At 40.3% G+C, this 15,322-nt stretch overlaps 1 protein-coding gene and 1 pseudogene across 1 annotated transcript; one reads left to right on the top strand and one right to left on the bottom strand.

Moving 5' to 3' along the window:
• Window positions 1-5,462, bottom strand: part of LOC108493069 — a 28,484-nt pseudogene extending 23,022 nt beyond the window's left edge.
• Window positions 5,463-5,464: 2 nt separating this feature from the next.
• Window positions 5,465-15,104, top strand: RIOK2 (RIO kinase 2). Its single transcript, XM_017806068.1, has 10 exons — window positions 5,465-5,632; window positions 6,692-6,830; window positions 7,646-7,762; window positions 8,676-8,851; window positions 10,023-10,111; window positions 10,785-10,976; window positions 11,358-11,450; window positions 12,361-12,897; window positions 13,810-13,903; window positions 14,792-15,104. The coding sequence occupies exons 1-10, from the start codon at window positions 5,567-5,569 to the stop codon at window positions 14,951-14,953; spliced, it is 1,665 nt and encodes a 554-aa protein (XP_017661557.1). The 5' UTR covers window positions 5,465-5,566; the 3' UTR covers window positions 14,954-15,104.
• Window positions 15,105-15,322: the final 218 nt, after the last annotated feature.

The following is a 15,322-nucleotide window of genomic DNA, read 5'->3' as shown; positions in this document are numbered from 1 at the left end:
CTGTTCTGCAGTAGGCTGCCAACAAAACAGGAAATGAAACCCACTAATTACTGAACCATGAAATAATAGCAAATATTTCAGACTGCAGATAATGTTTCACTTCTACTATGCATGGTCCCACAAGCATCACAGATTTTTAAGCAGATCTGTCTTAAAAATATATTCACCTTTTCCTATAGATACTATCAGGGAGAAATGCTGAACAGCATTTTCAAAAATTAAAGCAGAGCTTTACATAGGTTAAAGAAGTAGAATGCAAAGAATTAACTTTTAATTACTGTTTTCAGAAGAAAGGAAACATATCACTAAGTTCTCCTTTTGGCATCAAAGGTGGATAGCACATGCCAGGCAAAAAACCAACATATACAAAATGACCTGCATTTTTTGGATCTTTATGAGAACAACTATTTAATGTATTTGAACTGCATCCTTGCCTGAGAGGAGCTCCTTCACATGGAGTTCTCCTAGGGTTAACAGCAGAAAAACCATGAGCACTGCCAGGGGCAGATTACAGATATCATCAACACAGGAACTTCATTTATTGAACTCCTACTGTCCATCATAACTGATATCCAGATGCTGTCTGGTTTGATGAGATATTGTATTAAAAATGCATTTTTGGAGAGGGGGATGGACTTCCACCTCAACTGGTTTGGGTAAAAGCACTTTTACCTCACTCCTGCTGTACCAAGTCTCATGGACTAATAATAAACACACCATGGATAAGAGAATCAAAAATGCAAGTGCACTTCTTGGTAAGTAACTATGGATAGATAGAACAGATTATAGGAATGGATACACAGTGAAGAGCTGTCTCTGAGAAAGAGCCACAAACAGGCTGAGAGCCTGTGGGTAAAACTCGAAGACTAGACCAACAAGGGACGGCTGGCATTTGGGATCTACTCGAGCCATCTCCAGGAAGGTCTAGAAAAATGGACTGCACAAAGCAACTAATTTTATCACCAGGGTGGGGAAAACTTATCTATAAAGATATTCCCCCACAAAGGCCAGGCAGTACCCCCAGGATTCTGGACACCCCATCACCAATGCAAGAGCCAGGATTGGTGATTCCTCCCTCCCTCCCTCCCTCTGTCCCTCTCTCCCTCTGTCCCTCTCTTTCTTTCTCCCTTTCTCCCTCCCTATGAAGAGGAAACAAAAAGCACAGCTCAATGATGTTATGTCTGTCCAAATCAAACAACTGCAACTATTCAAGTATTCAGTAATGTTCATTACTAAAGTGCTCTAATGCTTTACATGACCACTTTTTAGGTATGTTCCCTTACAACATCACTTACCATCGCATTTTTGAGTTTCCTTGTTCTGTTTGTGACCAACAGGACACTTGCACTCATAAGAACCTACTGAATTAATGCAGTGTCCTCCTCGGCAGACTCCAGGGATAGCCTGGCATTCATCAACATCTACAAAGACAAAACCCCAAATGATTACTTGGCATAAGATATATAAGTCACTTTCAGTAACTTCCTGCTGTATTTTATTAAGCGCTACATCCAGTTCAAATTACGTTAGGGTTTTTTTGTTCCCCACCCTCATTTGCTTATACTGTGTGGTGCTCCCAGTTGATATCTGGCAATAATACAGCACTCTTTTTCAGGAGGATGTTCATTAAATGAATTAAGGACTTCACCAAAGGCATAAACTTTTTATATTTTTTTCTTCTAAATAACTAATGTTTGGTGCTACTTGTTACTTGGAAAGCAAACATTTCATCTCTAAAGTATTTAAGGAATGGGGACTGGACTAGATGATCTCCAGAAGTTCCTTCCAACCCTAATTTTTCTGTGATTCTGACTTAACAGCATCTAGACAGAAGATGGGTCCATCATTTATAGATACACAGCCCACCCAGCAGCTCCCTTCTGAGTAAAAACATATGGTGTTTGTCTTTTGATCCCTGGGCCTCAAAATGCATTTATCACATAGAAGATACCTGTGCCTCGTGTCACTTATTAATGCTTATTTAATTAAGTTTACTGTGCCAGCAGATCACTGTCAAAAGAAAACCCACTGTGTATCTGACACAGTTTTATAAGTCGAAGATGTCAAGAAATAGTAAATTAACAGCGGCAGCAGCAGGCAATGAATACTTTCCAGAAACAGAAAAGGTATCACTGGAGCCTTGAGGTGACCAAAATTTTAAGATCTATTGATTCCATTAATTTCTTTCAATTCTTTTAAAAAAAGAAAAATGGATGCTGATCTTTCTAAAATCAAAAAGCCAATCCAAATTATGTATTGCTATGCAGTGCGTCTCCAGTGAAGAAAATAGAAATGGTATTACTATGAAAGGTGAAATTTTTGAATCACAAGCACTCCCTTGCTTTTTTCTGCTGATAGCAATCTTAATGTAATCTTGTATGTTAATTATTCTACATCATATTTAAATGTAAAGATAATAAGCATATTCAACTTTAGTGTTAGCTTAAAAACATATATACTCACTGCAAGACTAATGCCTTTTTTTTTTTTATTTGGCAGTATCACCTTTTGCTGAAAACACAAGTTTGTTTCAATATATCACTGGTGTTTTGGAATGGAAAAAAGTCCAAAAGAACAAAAGTATTTTATTAAAAGGGCATGTTTTATCAATTGCTTCCTAAATGCCGTTTTAAGACATAAGAATATTTTTTCTGAAAATACAACCAATTTGAAATGAAGCCTAGTCTTATTTATTTTTTTGTAGCTTTGACAGTCAGGTTAAGTCACACAGGAGTTTTAGAATTATTAATTATCCATTTCCTTACACTTTGGAACCCCAACCACATTAACAGAATAAACTTCTTGTCATAAATAGAAAATTATACTAATAACTCTTTAGAAACAGTTCTGCATACGAAGGTTCAATATGCTACAGATTAGGTAGAATGTTTCCATGTGTTCACAGTCTAATACCTGGTAAGTGAAAAAAAAAAAAATGGTTTTGTGCTTTTGCAGAGTTTTCTCTGCAAAATGCTTGTGGAATTTGCACAGCAGAGCTGAAAGGCAAATCCTCATCAGAGCATTTTCTCAGGGCCCCACAAGCTGTACCCTCATTTTTGAGTGTGAAATGGTGCAAAACAATTTGTCAAAATAAGTGACATGCTGCTCTCTTCTGATTAAATTTGATCTAGGAGTAGCTGCACTTGCAGTGAAAGAAGAGATGTGAGAAAAACACTAAATGGACTAAAAATGGGGCTTGGCAAGTGGATGGATGAACCCTCTACTGCGTGGCAAATACAGCATCCCACATCAGAGCAAGAGATATGGAGAGCCTGAATAAAAGCAACTTGAATTGCATCTGTGTATTTTAGGGTAATAGTGAAAAGAAGAGTGGCATATAATTCAAGTAGCAGATTTAAAGCATGCAGGGCACGCTTCTCCTGTAATTAAGCCATGAAACTTCTTGCTGCCCAGTTTTGTGCCACACTGAGCTTTTCAAATGTTCAAAAACAATCCAAGCCCCAGAAAGACAAGTACCGTGGAGAGCTATCAAACACAACCAAATGTTCAGGAAGTGTCTGAGCTGCAAACTGCTGGATGTGCTGCAAAAATATCACATGCATGCCTTTGTCTGATGTCCTCTCCTAGGTATCTCTCACTGGCAACTACCACTGACTAATTTCTGGCATCTTCAGTGCTCACCTTAGTGAAGGATTTCTCCTCTAAGTGCAAAATATGAATGGCAACTAGATACTAGGTGTTTCTCAGGCCTACAAGCAGAAAAAGGTTCAAAAATAAGATATGATCATACAGAAATATGTACACGTTGAGCCATTTGTCTGATTAGTGTGACTATTTTGATCATAACTTCCTTACTGATTATTTCACACCAAACTGACATGAAACATTGTTCCAGCTGTAAATCACCTGTAAATCAGCTGAAAATCTGACTGCTTTTCCAAACTATCCAAACAAACCACAAAAAAACCCAACCAACAAACCACTAACTGAAAAAAACCCTAAAAACCCAACTAACTGTCATCCTTTAAAACGTAATTTCTTCAAATGCATTGTAAAATACCCCTGGTATAAAACATTTTTAAATGCAGTCAGTTTATGAAGACCACATTTGTTTCTGTACTGAAATATTTTATTCATATTCCTTTAAACACTCATGAATGATACTAAAATTTAAAATTATACAAATTGTGTCACATTTTAATACCTGTCAAATTCAGTGCATTTTTGTGCATAATGTATGAAACAGGATGATCTACTATTAATGTTTGTAGGCAAACATCTTCATACCAAAAACAAAAAAAGGGAAGATTTTTGGCAAGTAATGTTGTGAGCCCACAGATGGATTTTGATATGTAATAGAGAAGAAGAGCAGTTTAGTGGGAAAAGGTTTTGAATATTCATGTTAAATACATCATGAAGACTTGATCATTTTTATACAGCTGACAGCATTCATTTTAAGGCTGAATTTTTAATACTGTTCTACTGGTCCTACATGACCATTTCTGACCAGCTCCTGTGATACAACATTTTCCATCACACAGACTCTTGTGATTGATTAGGTAACTTAACAATACACACTTGACAACTAAAAAGGAAGTGAAGGACAGCTCTAAACGAAATAAGAAGAAAAAAAGCATGTTTAATGCAGGAATCTGGGCTTAGTAGCTTTTAGCAAAATTCCAGTTTCCACCAGTACTGTTATCATGTCCATTTTAAGCACATTCTCATTTTCCTCCGGCTGGAACAGCAGAAGCAGCTCTTTTCCAAAAGCAAGACTCCAAGGTTTGCACACACACATTTTAATATAATTGATATTACATCAGTTATAAGCAGATAAAATATTTTTATAGTATTGGTATAGCATTATCTGGAGACCATAAAGCTCTTTTTTCTGATATAAAAAGAAGATAATTTCTCTATGAGAGAATTTTACAACCCTTCTCTATGAGAGAAATTATTCTTTATGTTACATGTTTATACATGCTTGGATGTTTCTATACGTTCGTATGTTTGTATAGTTGTATGTTTATATTTTGTATGTTTATATATGTTTGCATGTTTATATATGACTGTATATACATGTATGTAATGTGTATTTATGTTTCGCTTTACTGTACGCGGCACTCAGTGCCCTGGTCTGGCTGACAGATTGGTGTCGCGTGACAGGCTGGGCTGGATGCCCTTAGAGCTCTTTCCCACCCCAAACGACACCGATTTCCTGGAATACCACATTTTCTCAAGCTGACACGTGACGAGGGAGCAGCGGCCATTCTTGGGGCAGGTCCTGGCAGCTGCGTGCGAGCCGCACAAATAACTCTCTGTCCGCAGCAGGGAGGGATGGAAGGCAGAAGATGCTGATTTGGGAGCAGCGTCTGGCTCCGTTTTGGCTCGTGGTCCATCCCCGCTGGGTAAGGAGGGAAGAGGACAAAGATCTTGGGCTGATCTGAGACAGGAGCGCTCACGCAGCTGCCAGGACCCACATGGGGAGTCGCTGTGCGCATGCGTCCCGCTCCCTTCCCCTCCTCGTCCCCCTCTTCTTCCCTGTTTTCCCTCTTTCTCTGTTTTGCCTCCTGTTTTTCCTCCCCTTGGCCCCCCCACCGCGGCCATGGGGAAGCTGAACGTGGTGATGCTGCGGTATCTGTCCCGGGAGCACTTCAGGGTGCTGACGGCGGTGAGCGGGCCCGGGCCGGGCCGGGTCGGGCGGGACCCGCGTGTGGTGTCCGTGCCCTCCCCCACTCCCCGAGGCTCCTCGCTGGGGGTTCCTGAGGGGCAGGGACGTGGTCGGGCCGAAATCTGCTTCGGCCGCCCGGATGGGAGGGAGCGGTGAGGGCAGGGGGGCGCTGGGGGGTGTTGAGGTGGTCCCTGGGAGTGCCCAGAGGGTCCCGGGTGGTCCCTGCGGATGCTCAGGGGGTCACTGGGGCTGCCCAGGGGGTCCCGGGTTGTCGCTGGGGATGCCCAGGGAATGCTTAGGTGGTCACTTGGGATGCCCAAGGGGTCCCTAGTGGTCCCTGGGGATGCCCAGGGGTTCCTGGGTGGTCCCTGGGGATGCTCAGGGTGTCCCTGAGGATGCTTAAGATGTCCCAGGGGATGCCGAGGGGATCACTGGGGATGCCGAGGGGATCACTGGGGATGCCTAAGGGTCCTGGCTCATCCCTGGGGACACTCTGGGGTTGCTCAGGTGGTCAGTCAGGATGACACCCAGGATGTCCCTAGTGGTCACTGTGGATGCCCAAAGGGTAGCTGGGGATGCCCAGGGGATCCCAAATGGTTGCTGGGGATGCTCAGGGGATCCTTGAGAATGCTCAGCAGATCCCTGGGGATGCTCAAGGGGTCACTAGGGATGCCCAGGGGGTCTTGCGTTGTTGCTCGGGACGCTTAGGGGATGCTCAAGGAGTCGCTGGGGATGTTCAAGGTGTCCCTGTGGATGCCCAGGGAATGCTCAGGTGGTCACTGGGGACACCCAGATGATCATGGAGGATGCCCAAGGGGTCCTGGCTGTTTGCTGGGGATGCTCAGCAGGTCACTGGGGATGCTCAGGTAGTCCCAGGATTTCCTTGGGGATGCCCAGGGGTCACACACCCCCAGCAAGGTTACATCATCAGCATCACCAGGTCTCCACTCATGGTGGCTGGGACTAAAATCTAATAAGCCACTCTCATCTTCTGGCTGTAACTGAAGAATTCCCCAGGCTGGATTGGCTGACACATTATTTTTGTTTATCTGTTTTTAGGTGGAAATGGGCATGAAGAACCATGAAATAGTTCCTGCCAGCTTGGTCGCTTCCATTGCCAACCTCAAACACGGTGGCTGCAATAAAATTCTGAGGGAGCTGGTGAAGCACAAACTTCTGGCTTATGAACAAACCAAAAGTGAGTTTGGGTTTTGTGTTGGGACTCCCTTTCTCAGTCTGTTCCAAGTGCCTCAGCTGTACATGCACAACAGGTTGGGATGTGTGAGCAGTTGTGACGCCTTCTCTTGGACTTGCCTGGGGATTGTGGGTTTGTGCAGCACCAAGTGCTGTGTCTACCTACAGAGATGACAGGCAGAAAAGAGATGGACAGCTCACTTTTTTGCTCAGAATAAAATAAAAAGAACCATTTAAAGCAATGTTCAAGTGCATGTAGGAATCAACCCAAGTGAGTTTCATCCTTACAGATCTGGAACAGACTGCAGAGTCCTTGGACATTTTGCCCCCCAGGAACAGCTACTGAAGCAGTTTTTATTCCTTGCCACATGGCAAGTTGTGCAGGCCTTTCCCCATTCCCGTCAGCCTTTTAGTTGCATCTGGCCCTGCAAACATACTGGGGGAGTCTGCAGGAAATATCTGTTCCTTTTGTCCCAGTTCTTCAGAGGATCAAGGGTTTCTGTAGTTCATTGCAACAATCCCAGGTCCCTGCTGTGTCACCTATATGTGTATCTTCCCAAATGCTGGCTTTTCCTAGGCTGTTTAAGGTACTGCCATTGCCTCTTTTAGAGACAGGCAGCACTTCTGTCTCTTGCACAGCTGTCAATTTTCATAAGTTGTGGGAATTTAAACATCTTTACCTTTCTGTCAAATTGGACTGATAAGGAGCTAAGGGGTGAAATATTACTTGGGTGTAAGCTGAAGCAAGACTAAAATGAGGCTTATTTTAAATGTGATGTATACATAATAAGGAATTAAATGTCTTTTATTTCTACCCAGCTGTCCAGGGTTACCGGTTAACTAATGCAGGATATGATTACCTTGCTCTGAAAACTCTCTCTTCCAGACAAGTTATCACTTCTGTAGGAAACCAGATGGGTGTTGGCAAAGAATCAGGTAAATAAAATAATATTTTTAATAATTTTCTTAAAGCAGATACAGCTTTAATGTTGCAAATATTTTGCTAGAAATTAGGTGAGTTTTCCTCTGGATAGTTGCATCGGTTAATCTGTGAAACACCAAGGTCAGCCGTTCAAATAGTACATGAGGCTTTTGGCTACATGTGAATATTTCTTAACAAGAATGCTTTTGTCCTTTGCCCATTTTGTTTGGTTCTTAGTTCATCACTTAAAAAGGTGCTTTGCAGGCAGATGCTGCTTGTCTCGTGCTTTGTGAAGAGTTTCAAACCATTTTAGCAAAAACAAAATTTCAGCTTTTTCATCCCACTTAAAAATAAGGCAGTAAAGTAAAATAGGCTCAAAACCATTGGAATACTATCTTGGTTCTTCCTATGTTCATGTAATTTGACACAGGATGTAACTTCTGTAATTGGAGAAGGGGATTATTGGGGGACAAATGCTCGAAATGAAACACAGGCTATTTTAACAGTGTTTAAATTAAGAGTCTGCCCCCTTGGGTTGGTTGTCCACTCAGCAGAAAGGAGTGGCTCCTCCAGAGTGTGATTAAGAACAGCATCTGACCTGGATTTCCCTCAAGAAGAGCCCTTTGCTGTGCAGATAGTCCAGGAGTGTTAAACCTGAATGTAGGAATTTTAAGCTGAAAGGTTTTTCTCTGAAAAGGTGAACTCTGAAACATGTTCCACATCACATCAGTATTTCTTCTAGTGGAGTAACATGAACTCTTCAACAGTAACTTCTTCATGTTCAGATCTCTGATACACTGGCTCTAAATTCAGCTGCCTTTACTGTAGTAGAACATGCCATGCCAGAAATGGTGAGAAGTAACAAAGTTACTGTGGCTTGTTAGATATCATTTGTTCCTTAGATCCGTGCCCTTGTGTGTCTTCTAGACATTTATATTGTTGCAAATGAAGAGGAGCAACAGTTTGCACTGAAATTACACCGCCTTGGAAGAACCTCATTCCGCAGTTTGAAGAATAAACGTGACTACCACAAGCACAGACACAAAATGTCATGGCTGTACTTATCTAGGATAGCGGCAATGAAGGAGTTTGCCTACATGAAGGTAGGTGGCCACTCATAGTGTCAGCAGTTGTGTAACAGACTGGAAGGTGCCTTTCAGACTGCCTTTTGATGAGCCTGTGTTTTCAGGACTGGTAGGATTTAGGCTTTATTTTTTTCTTTCCCCTGATGGACTTAAAGTAAACATTTCAGAGACTTTCAGTACTATATGTTCTGTACAATTTCCATAGGCTTTGCCACGGAAGTCACATGGAACAGAAGCACAGTGTCAGTGAATTTGAGTTTGATATTGTTATTTATGGATAGATAATCTCTGTTTCACCAGCTCTGCAGTTTTTCCTTTAAAATTCATTGCATAAGCTTGCAAACAGCTGAAATTTCTTAAAATTCTTTTATCTTTTAATCTACTGTTTTTTCAGCTGTTGCTGTGCTATTGAGGGAAGTCTTTTAGTCCAGACTAGTGTTTTGATCTGAAAAGGCACACTTTGTCCTTCACTGTGGGGAAAGATTTAATTTCCAAGAATATATTGCCACTCTCAGAGTTATGGATTTTTTGACCTGCTGAAAAAACCACAGATAGTGTACAGCGATTGAAATATAATAGTGGAAAACTATTTATAAAAAACTAGTTTTCCTTTCTTTTTTTGTGCTGTTCAAGAGTGGTATACATATTAAATATGATTTTCTATTTTCTCCAAAAAAATCCTGTGATAGGCTCTACCAGTGGCCTCCACAGAGGGAGAAAGAACTAATACCCTCATTAGGACCTCTTTTTTGGTTTAGGTGGTCCAACTGGTAAAGCATTATGTGGTCAGAACTTGTGGGAATTGTGGGGGTCATGTTTCTCTGAACAGAGGGTTGGGGGGTGGATTAACTGTGTGCTGAAAAGCAGTAATAGTGTAACGCTTAAATAACAAAAGGCGTATTTATATTACTTTAACTTGGGACTCTGTCTTAGAAAAAAATTCACTGGTAACAACAGAATGAGTAAAAAGAGAATGAACCCGTAAAAAAGTTGAGTGGGTCAAGTGAATGGATAAATGTCCATTAGAAAAGGCAAACAGGAGAGCTTCAAAATATTATGACCGACCTTTGGTTAATCTTCAATGTGGTGTAATGCTCATTATTAATACTTAAAAATGAACTTAGATGTCAATGTGTGATGTTTCGTTAACTATTTAATTTTAATTTTTTATCGTGTTGCCTCTCTCCAGGCTTTGCATGACAGAAATTTTCCTGTTCCAAGGCCCATAGACTACAACAGGCATGCAGTTGTTATGGAACTTGTTGACGGCTATCCTTTGTAAGTAGTGAGGGTTTAATTTGCTGTGTTACAGAGACCCTAACAATGCTAAGTTAAGAAAGGTAACAGGGTTAGGGTTTTTCCTTGTCTTGTGAATGAATTCTGACTTCACCATGCTGAATAATGCCCTCCAGCCCATGCTCACTAGTATTCTATTTGATAGGGTTTTGCTTCTCTTATATTTTTATTCAGAGAGACGGTTTTTTCCTTAGTCCAAGTAAGGAATTTATTCCTTATACTTAACTTCTGATGAGAGCATAAGATTACCTAAAACAGGAGAGACATAAAAGTTTACTGATCCAATATTTAAATAGTGCATTATGACAGCAGTGCTTGATGGCAGTCAGTGAGTGTGAGTTTAAATGAGATTTAGCCTGGGTATAAGGAGACATTTTTCCCTGTTGAGGACAGAGAGGCAGTGGCACAAGTTGCTTGGGGAGGCTGCACAACCTTTTTACATCCCTGGAATTTTTCTATCCCAACCAGACACAGACCTGAGCAATTTGGTCTGGTCTCAGAGTTGACTCAGCTTTGAGGAGGGTATTGGACCTGAGACCTGAGGGCCTTTTTAACTTGAATTACCCTGGCATTCTGTCAGATGTATTTCATATAACTTCTCTGTATTTTTAAGTTAAGTCTTCCAAAGTTCAGAATATTTTATTTAACTTTTCAGGTGCCAGGTGCACCACATGGAAGATCCTGCTGCTGTCTACAGTGAATTAATGGATCTGATTGTAAAACTTGCCAATCACGGTCTGATTCATGGGGACTTCAATGAATTTAATCTCATCTTGGATAATGATGATCATGCCACTTTGATTGATTTCCCTCAGATGATGTCAACATCGCATGCAAATGCTGAGTGGTGGGTTCCAATTTAAAGGTATTTTCTGAGTAAATGCTGTTGACAGCAAACAGTCAACCATGGCTTGTTTCCAAAAGTCTGTTTCTTTTTCTATCACTGTTGTCATGCAGCACAAGCAACATTCCAAACAAAGAATAGGTAGAAATGTCTCTGTAGAATAAATACATAATTAATTGTTTTTCAGAGATAATAATATTGTTCAGTTAGGAAACAAATTTAAACTGCATCCAGTTTCTCTTCCTAGATTGTTGTCTTGGGGTCACTGATAGAAATAATTAAAAAAAGAAAAACAATAAAAGACACGAAATGTAGGGTAAAAGTTTCTCATTGCAGTAGACTTTATTGGGGTTTTTTGTTTGTAAAATTCTGTGCTTTTTACAGGTATTTTGACAGAGATGTTAACTGTATTAAGGAGTTCTTTAAGAAACGTTTCAGCTACGAGAGTGAGCTCTTCCCAACATTCAAAGACATCAGGTAGAAACAACTAGATGAACTTGAGTTCTCTTATTTATGGCGTTAGTGTTGGTTTTGTGGAAAACAAATGGGTGCCTGTGAGAGATGCATGTACAAGAATTAAAAAAAATAGGCCCAACTATGCAATTTTAAAGTATATTTCTGTCATTCCTGTTGTGTTTTCTTCAGCCAAAGTTACCGTACTTGGTCTTCAAAAGCTAAAGTGTGCTTTGAAATGCTGTGCTGCCTCCTTTGTCTGTCTTCTTGCAACTAAGGAAGAGAGATCAATCTGAAAGCTTGATCCAAATGATAAATGTCCAGGAAATGTTAACAGTGATGCAGAATCAGCCTATTTGACAGTTCTGATATATCGAGGATTAATCTGGGTTTCAATTTTAAGTCTGCTTTTAAAATGCTCATAAATATGGTGACTGCCTCTTCAAGCATTACATTCCAACTTTTCTTCCTAATGTCTTTTTTCCCTTTGGAAAAGTAAAGCAATATTTCACTCATTTTAAGGCCGAAGCTGTTGCAATGAAAATGGCTTCCTTTCATTCTCAGCACTTTCCCAAAGGGGTCTCAGACTTGAGTCAGTCTCTGTGTGTTAGCGACCCTCTGTTTGTTTCAGCATACTTTGAACTTAAAACCAAATGGTTTTCCTGCTAAAGTAAAACAATTTCCTGTAAATAAACATAAATGCAGGTTGTGGAGATGGAATCATCTTCTGTAGAAGTTTTCTTCTCTCAGGTCACTTTCTGTTTATATTTTACCTAAAGCGCAGCACTATGGTGTGTGTTTCAGGAGAGTATGTCCTCTTTGTTAACAGGATAGGTAATTACAGTCTAACTTGATTAGCATTTTTAATCCAAAATGTAGCACATTGGTAGCTTGATAATTTAGCCTATTAAACGCCAACATCCCTCTTTCACAGGAGAGAGTGTTCTCTTGATAAAGAGATTGCTGCCAGTGGCTATGCAAAAGAAATGCAGGAAGATGATGACCTGCTTTATCCACCAGGTTCTGACAAGGATGACAACACAACAGAGGTACTAGAGCTTGTAGAAGATGCTGAGAACGAACTCAACTTCTTCAGCAAAGATGGAGAAAATAGTGAAGACGTGTACGAAGTCGGTGATTTATCTGAAAGCAGGACCTCTGACAACGCTGTGTGTAGCAGTGAGGAAGAGGCTGATACAGATGAAAGTAGAGAAAATACACAAAGGCTGAGTATGGCAGAGTTGAGTTCAGCTTTGGAGAAAGCTGGAGGGCAGGCTATGCTTTGGAAGTGCAATGGAGATGCAGAGAGTTCAGCGATTACTTCTTTTAAAGGCAAAAGCATAAACAAAAATGCTGCTGAAGTGGAAAATCAGAGGGGTCAAAGAGAGTCCTCTAAGGACAAGGAGAATGAAGATGAGTGCCCAGAGCTGGTTGACTCGTCAACTTTAAATGAGGAGTTCAGGCATTACAGGTAAAGATTCATAATTACTATCTAGGAGTGGATGTGATTCCTCCCTTCCTCCCAGTAAAAGCGAATCTTTCAAGCAGCTCAAGAAGGACTGCTCTTCAGCTACCCTTGTTTAAACTGAAGACTAAAATGCAGTTTATTTTGAAAAGATTGCTGTGAATATCTTTCTTGTTGGTCTTATGATTGTCGAGCTGTGTAATAGTGTCTAATGAGAAAACAAGTGTTGCACTTCATAGATCAACCTATTTTCTGTGGTGGTTTTTCCCCCCTTTTTTATTTCAATTAATATTGGTAGTGGAGTAGTTCTTTATGTTAAAATACTACTTCTTAATAACTTTTATGAGTAAGTTTATAATTCAAATACTCTGTGTCAGTGTTCTGCTGCTTACTCAGCTGAAGTTAGCTAAAACAAGTGCCTTGGACTGTAATATTAAAATATGTTGCACTGTTTGTTCTAGCTTTTAATTCCTCTCCCAACATACTTAGAAATTCCTGCTTACCTTCCAACTAGCCCCTTGTATGTGAAATTTAACTCCTGAGTTTGCTAGCCCACCATGTACCTGGATGCATAGATCAAGCTCACAGTCTTCATCTGGTTTTTTGCTTTTCAGTTAAATGACTCACCAAAACATTGTGTAGGATCTAAAATGTATCTTTTTAGTGCCCTGAGGCTTCTCTTTGTGTGCATGATACACATGTGACTGTTGTGCTACAAATTTCTTCCTTTCATGAAATGCCTGTTTTGAAAAACTAGTGTTAATATTTAAAATAGAAATGTTTTGTAGCACTTGGCATGTTCTCTTGTGAGTTTTCAGGTTATATCCCAGAAGGTTAAGACTCAAACACGGTGCTCATAAAGGCAAAGGATGTTTGTCTTGCTAGTGGAATAATACATTGATGTATGTGTTTTATTAGTGAGGAGTGTGTCATTCCTGTTGCTGGGCACAGAACAAGGACTAAAAGTATCTCATCAGTGAGAAGTGTTGGGAGCTGCTCCACCATTCCTCCGGTAAATACTGTTGTTGTTATGCTCTTATTACTCTCAGACCATGTTAGATTGCACATAGCTGCCAGCACCTATTTGTAAAACTGTCCTCTGGCATTTATCATTTTTACAAAGACTGTTACCATGTCATCCATAGCAGAATGAAGCACAGGTGCAAGTAACATGAAATTTCTTAAAACTACTGCAGTTCTATGTAAATGGCAGTCACTGTTTTTCAATGCTTATACTGTGGAGGCAGGAGACAGTCCTGACCTTGTGAATATTAACAGGAGAGAGCCTCACAACAGGAAAACTGGAGCAGGAATTGTAAATCACTCCTGACTGCCTGTCTGCCTTAGCCACACTTGTGGCAAGGAGTTGTTGTTTTGCGTTAGAAGCACTCATTTCTTTGTAATCTAAACTTCAGGAAAACCAGAGTGCTGAAAAAAAGTAGACACAAACCAAATAATTACTGCTGGACATGAAGTGTTCTAGAAGATTATCAGCTTTTACATTTTTGTGGAAGGAATGTGTTCTGCATCAAGAGGTACTGGTCCTTTATCATCTCTCTAAGAAAAGACACTTAAAACTCCGTAAGGCAGGATTTAAAATGCTATTTATTAGACCTAAGACTATGAGAAGACAATAGGATAGATAACCCCTTTAGATGCTGGGAATCCTTGGGGTATGGCATTTAACACACATGTAACGCTCCATGAAGACTTTGTCCATAGCAAAGAATCTCCCTTTTCAGTCAGCTGATTTGTTTTATGATTTTTTTACAAGGAAGCAACTCTGCTCATCCTTTCTGCAGTCTTGTTCGTGTTGGTGCTGAAAAAGTGCTGTTGTTGTGTTGTGTCGTGGTGCTAAATGGTCTAAAGACACTTCTGATGCCGAATTGTTTGTTTGTAGGAACTGGTGAAACAGAAGATAAAACGTCAGCTGACCAAGCAGCAAAAGGCTGCTCTGAAGCAACGACTGCAAAAGGGAGAAGCAAATGTTTATACCAAACAACGCAGGGAAAATATGCACAACATCAAATCAAGCTTGGATGCAGCCAATTTCTGGGGATAATTTATTAAAGCTGTTGTGGAACATGAGAAATGTATACAGGTGAAAGAATTAAGCTAATTTACCAATAGTTATCTTTCATAATGGAGCAGTTTCTTCTATGCAAACCCTGTGTTTTTCTGGAAGTTAATAAACCTCATTCTGGTTCCTGCGATTTTGACTTGGGGGAATTGTGTTTTGTGTTTCTGGTCAAAACCATTGACTGTAATTTACATTGTATAAGTGGTACTGGTTAAGATCACGGCAGTGATTTCCAACAGTATCTCGTTGTAAATCAATTGTACTTTGTAGTGCAGAGGACTTCTCTTAAGAGGGAAAGAAGGAAAATTTTTAAAACCAATTTCTGCAATTACACAAGATTTAAATACATGC

The sequence above is a fragment of the Lepidothrix coronata genome, unplaced genomic scaffold (genome assembly GCF_001604755.1).
Source record: "Lepidothrix coronata isolate B3197 unplaced genomic scaffold, Lepidothrix_coronata-1.0 Scaffold14, whole genome shotgun sequence".
Taxonomy (NCBI): domain Eukaryota; kingdom Metazoa; phylum Chordata; class Aves; order Passeriformes; family Pipridae; genus Lepidothrix; species Lepidothrix coronata.
The sequence above is the reverse complement of the archived record's forward strand: the minus strand, read 5'-3'. Positions and strand labels throughout refer to the sequence as shown.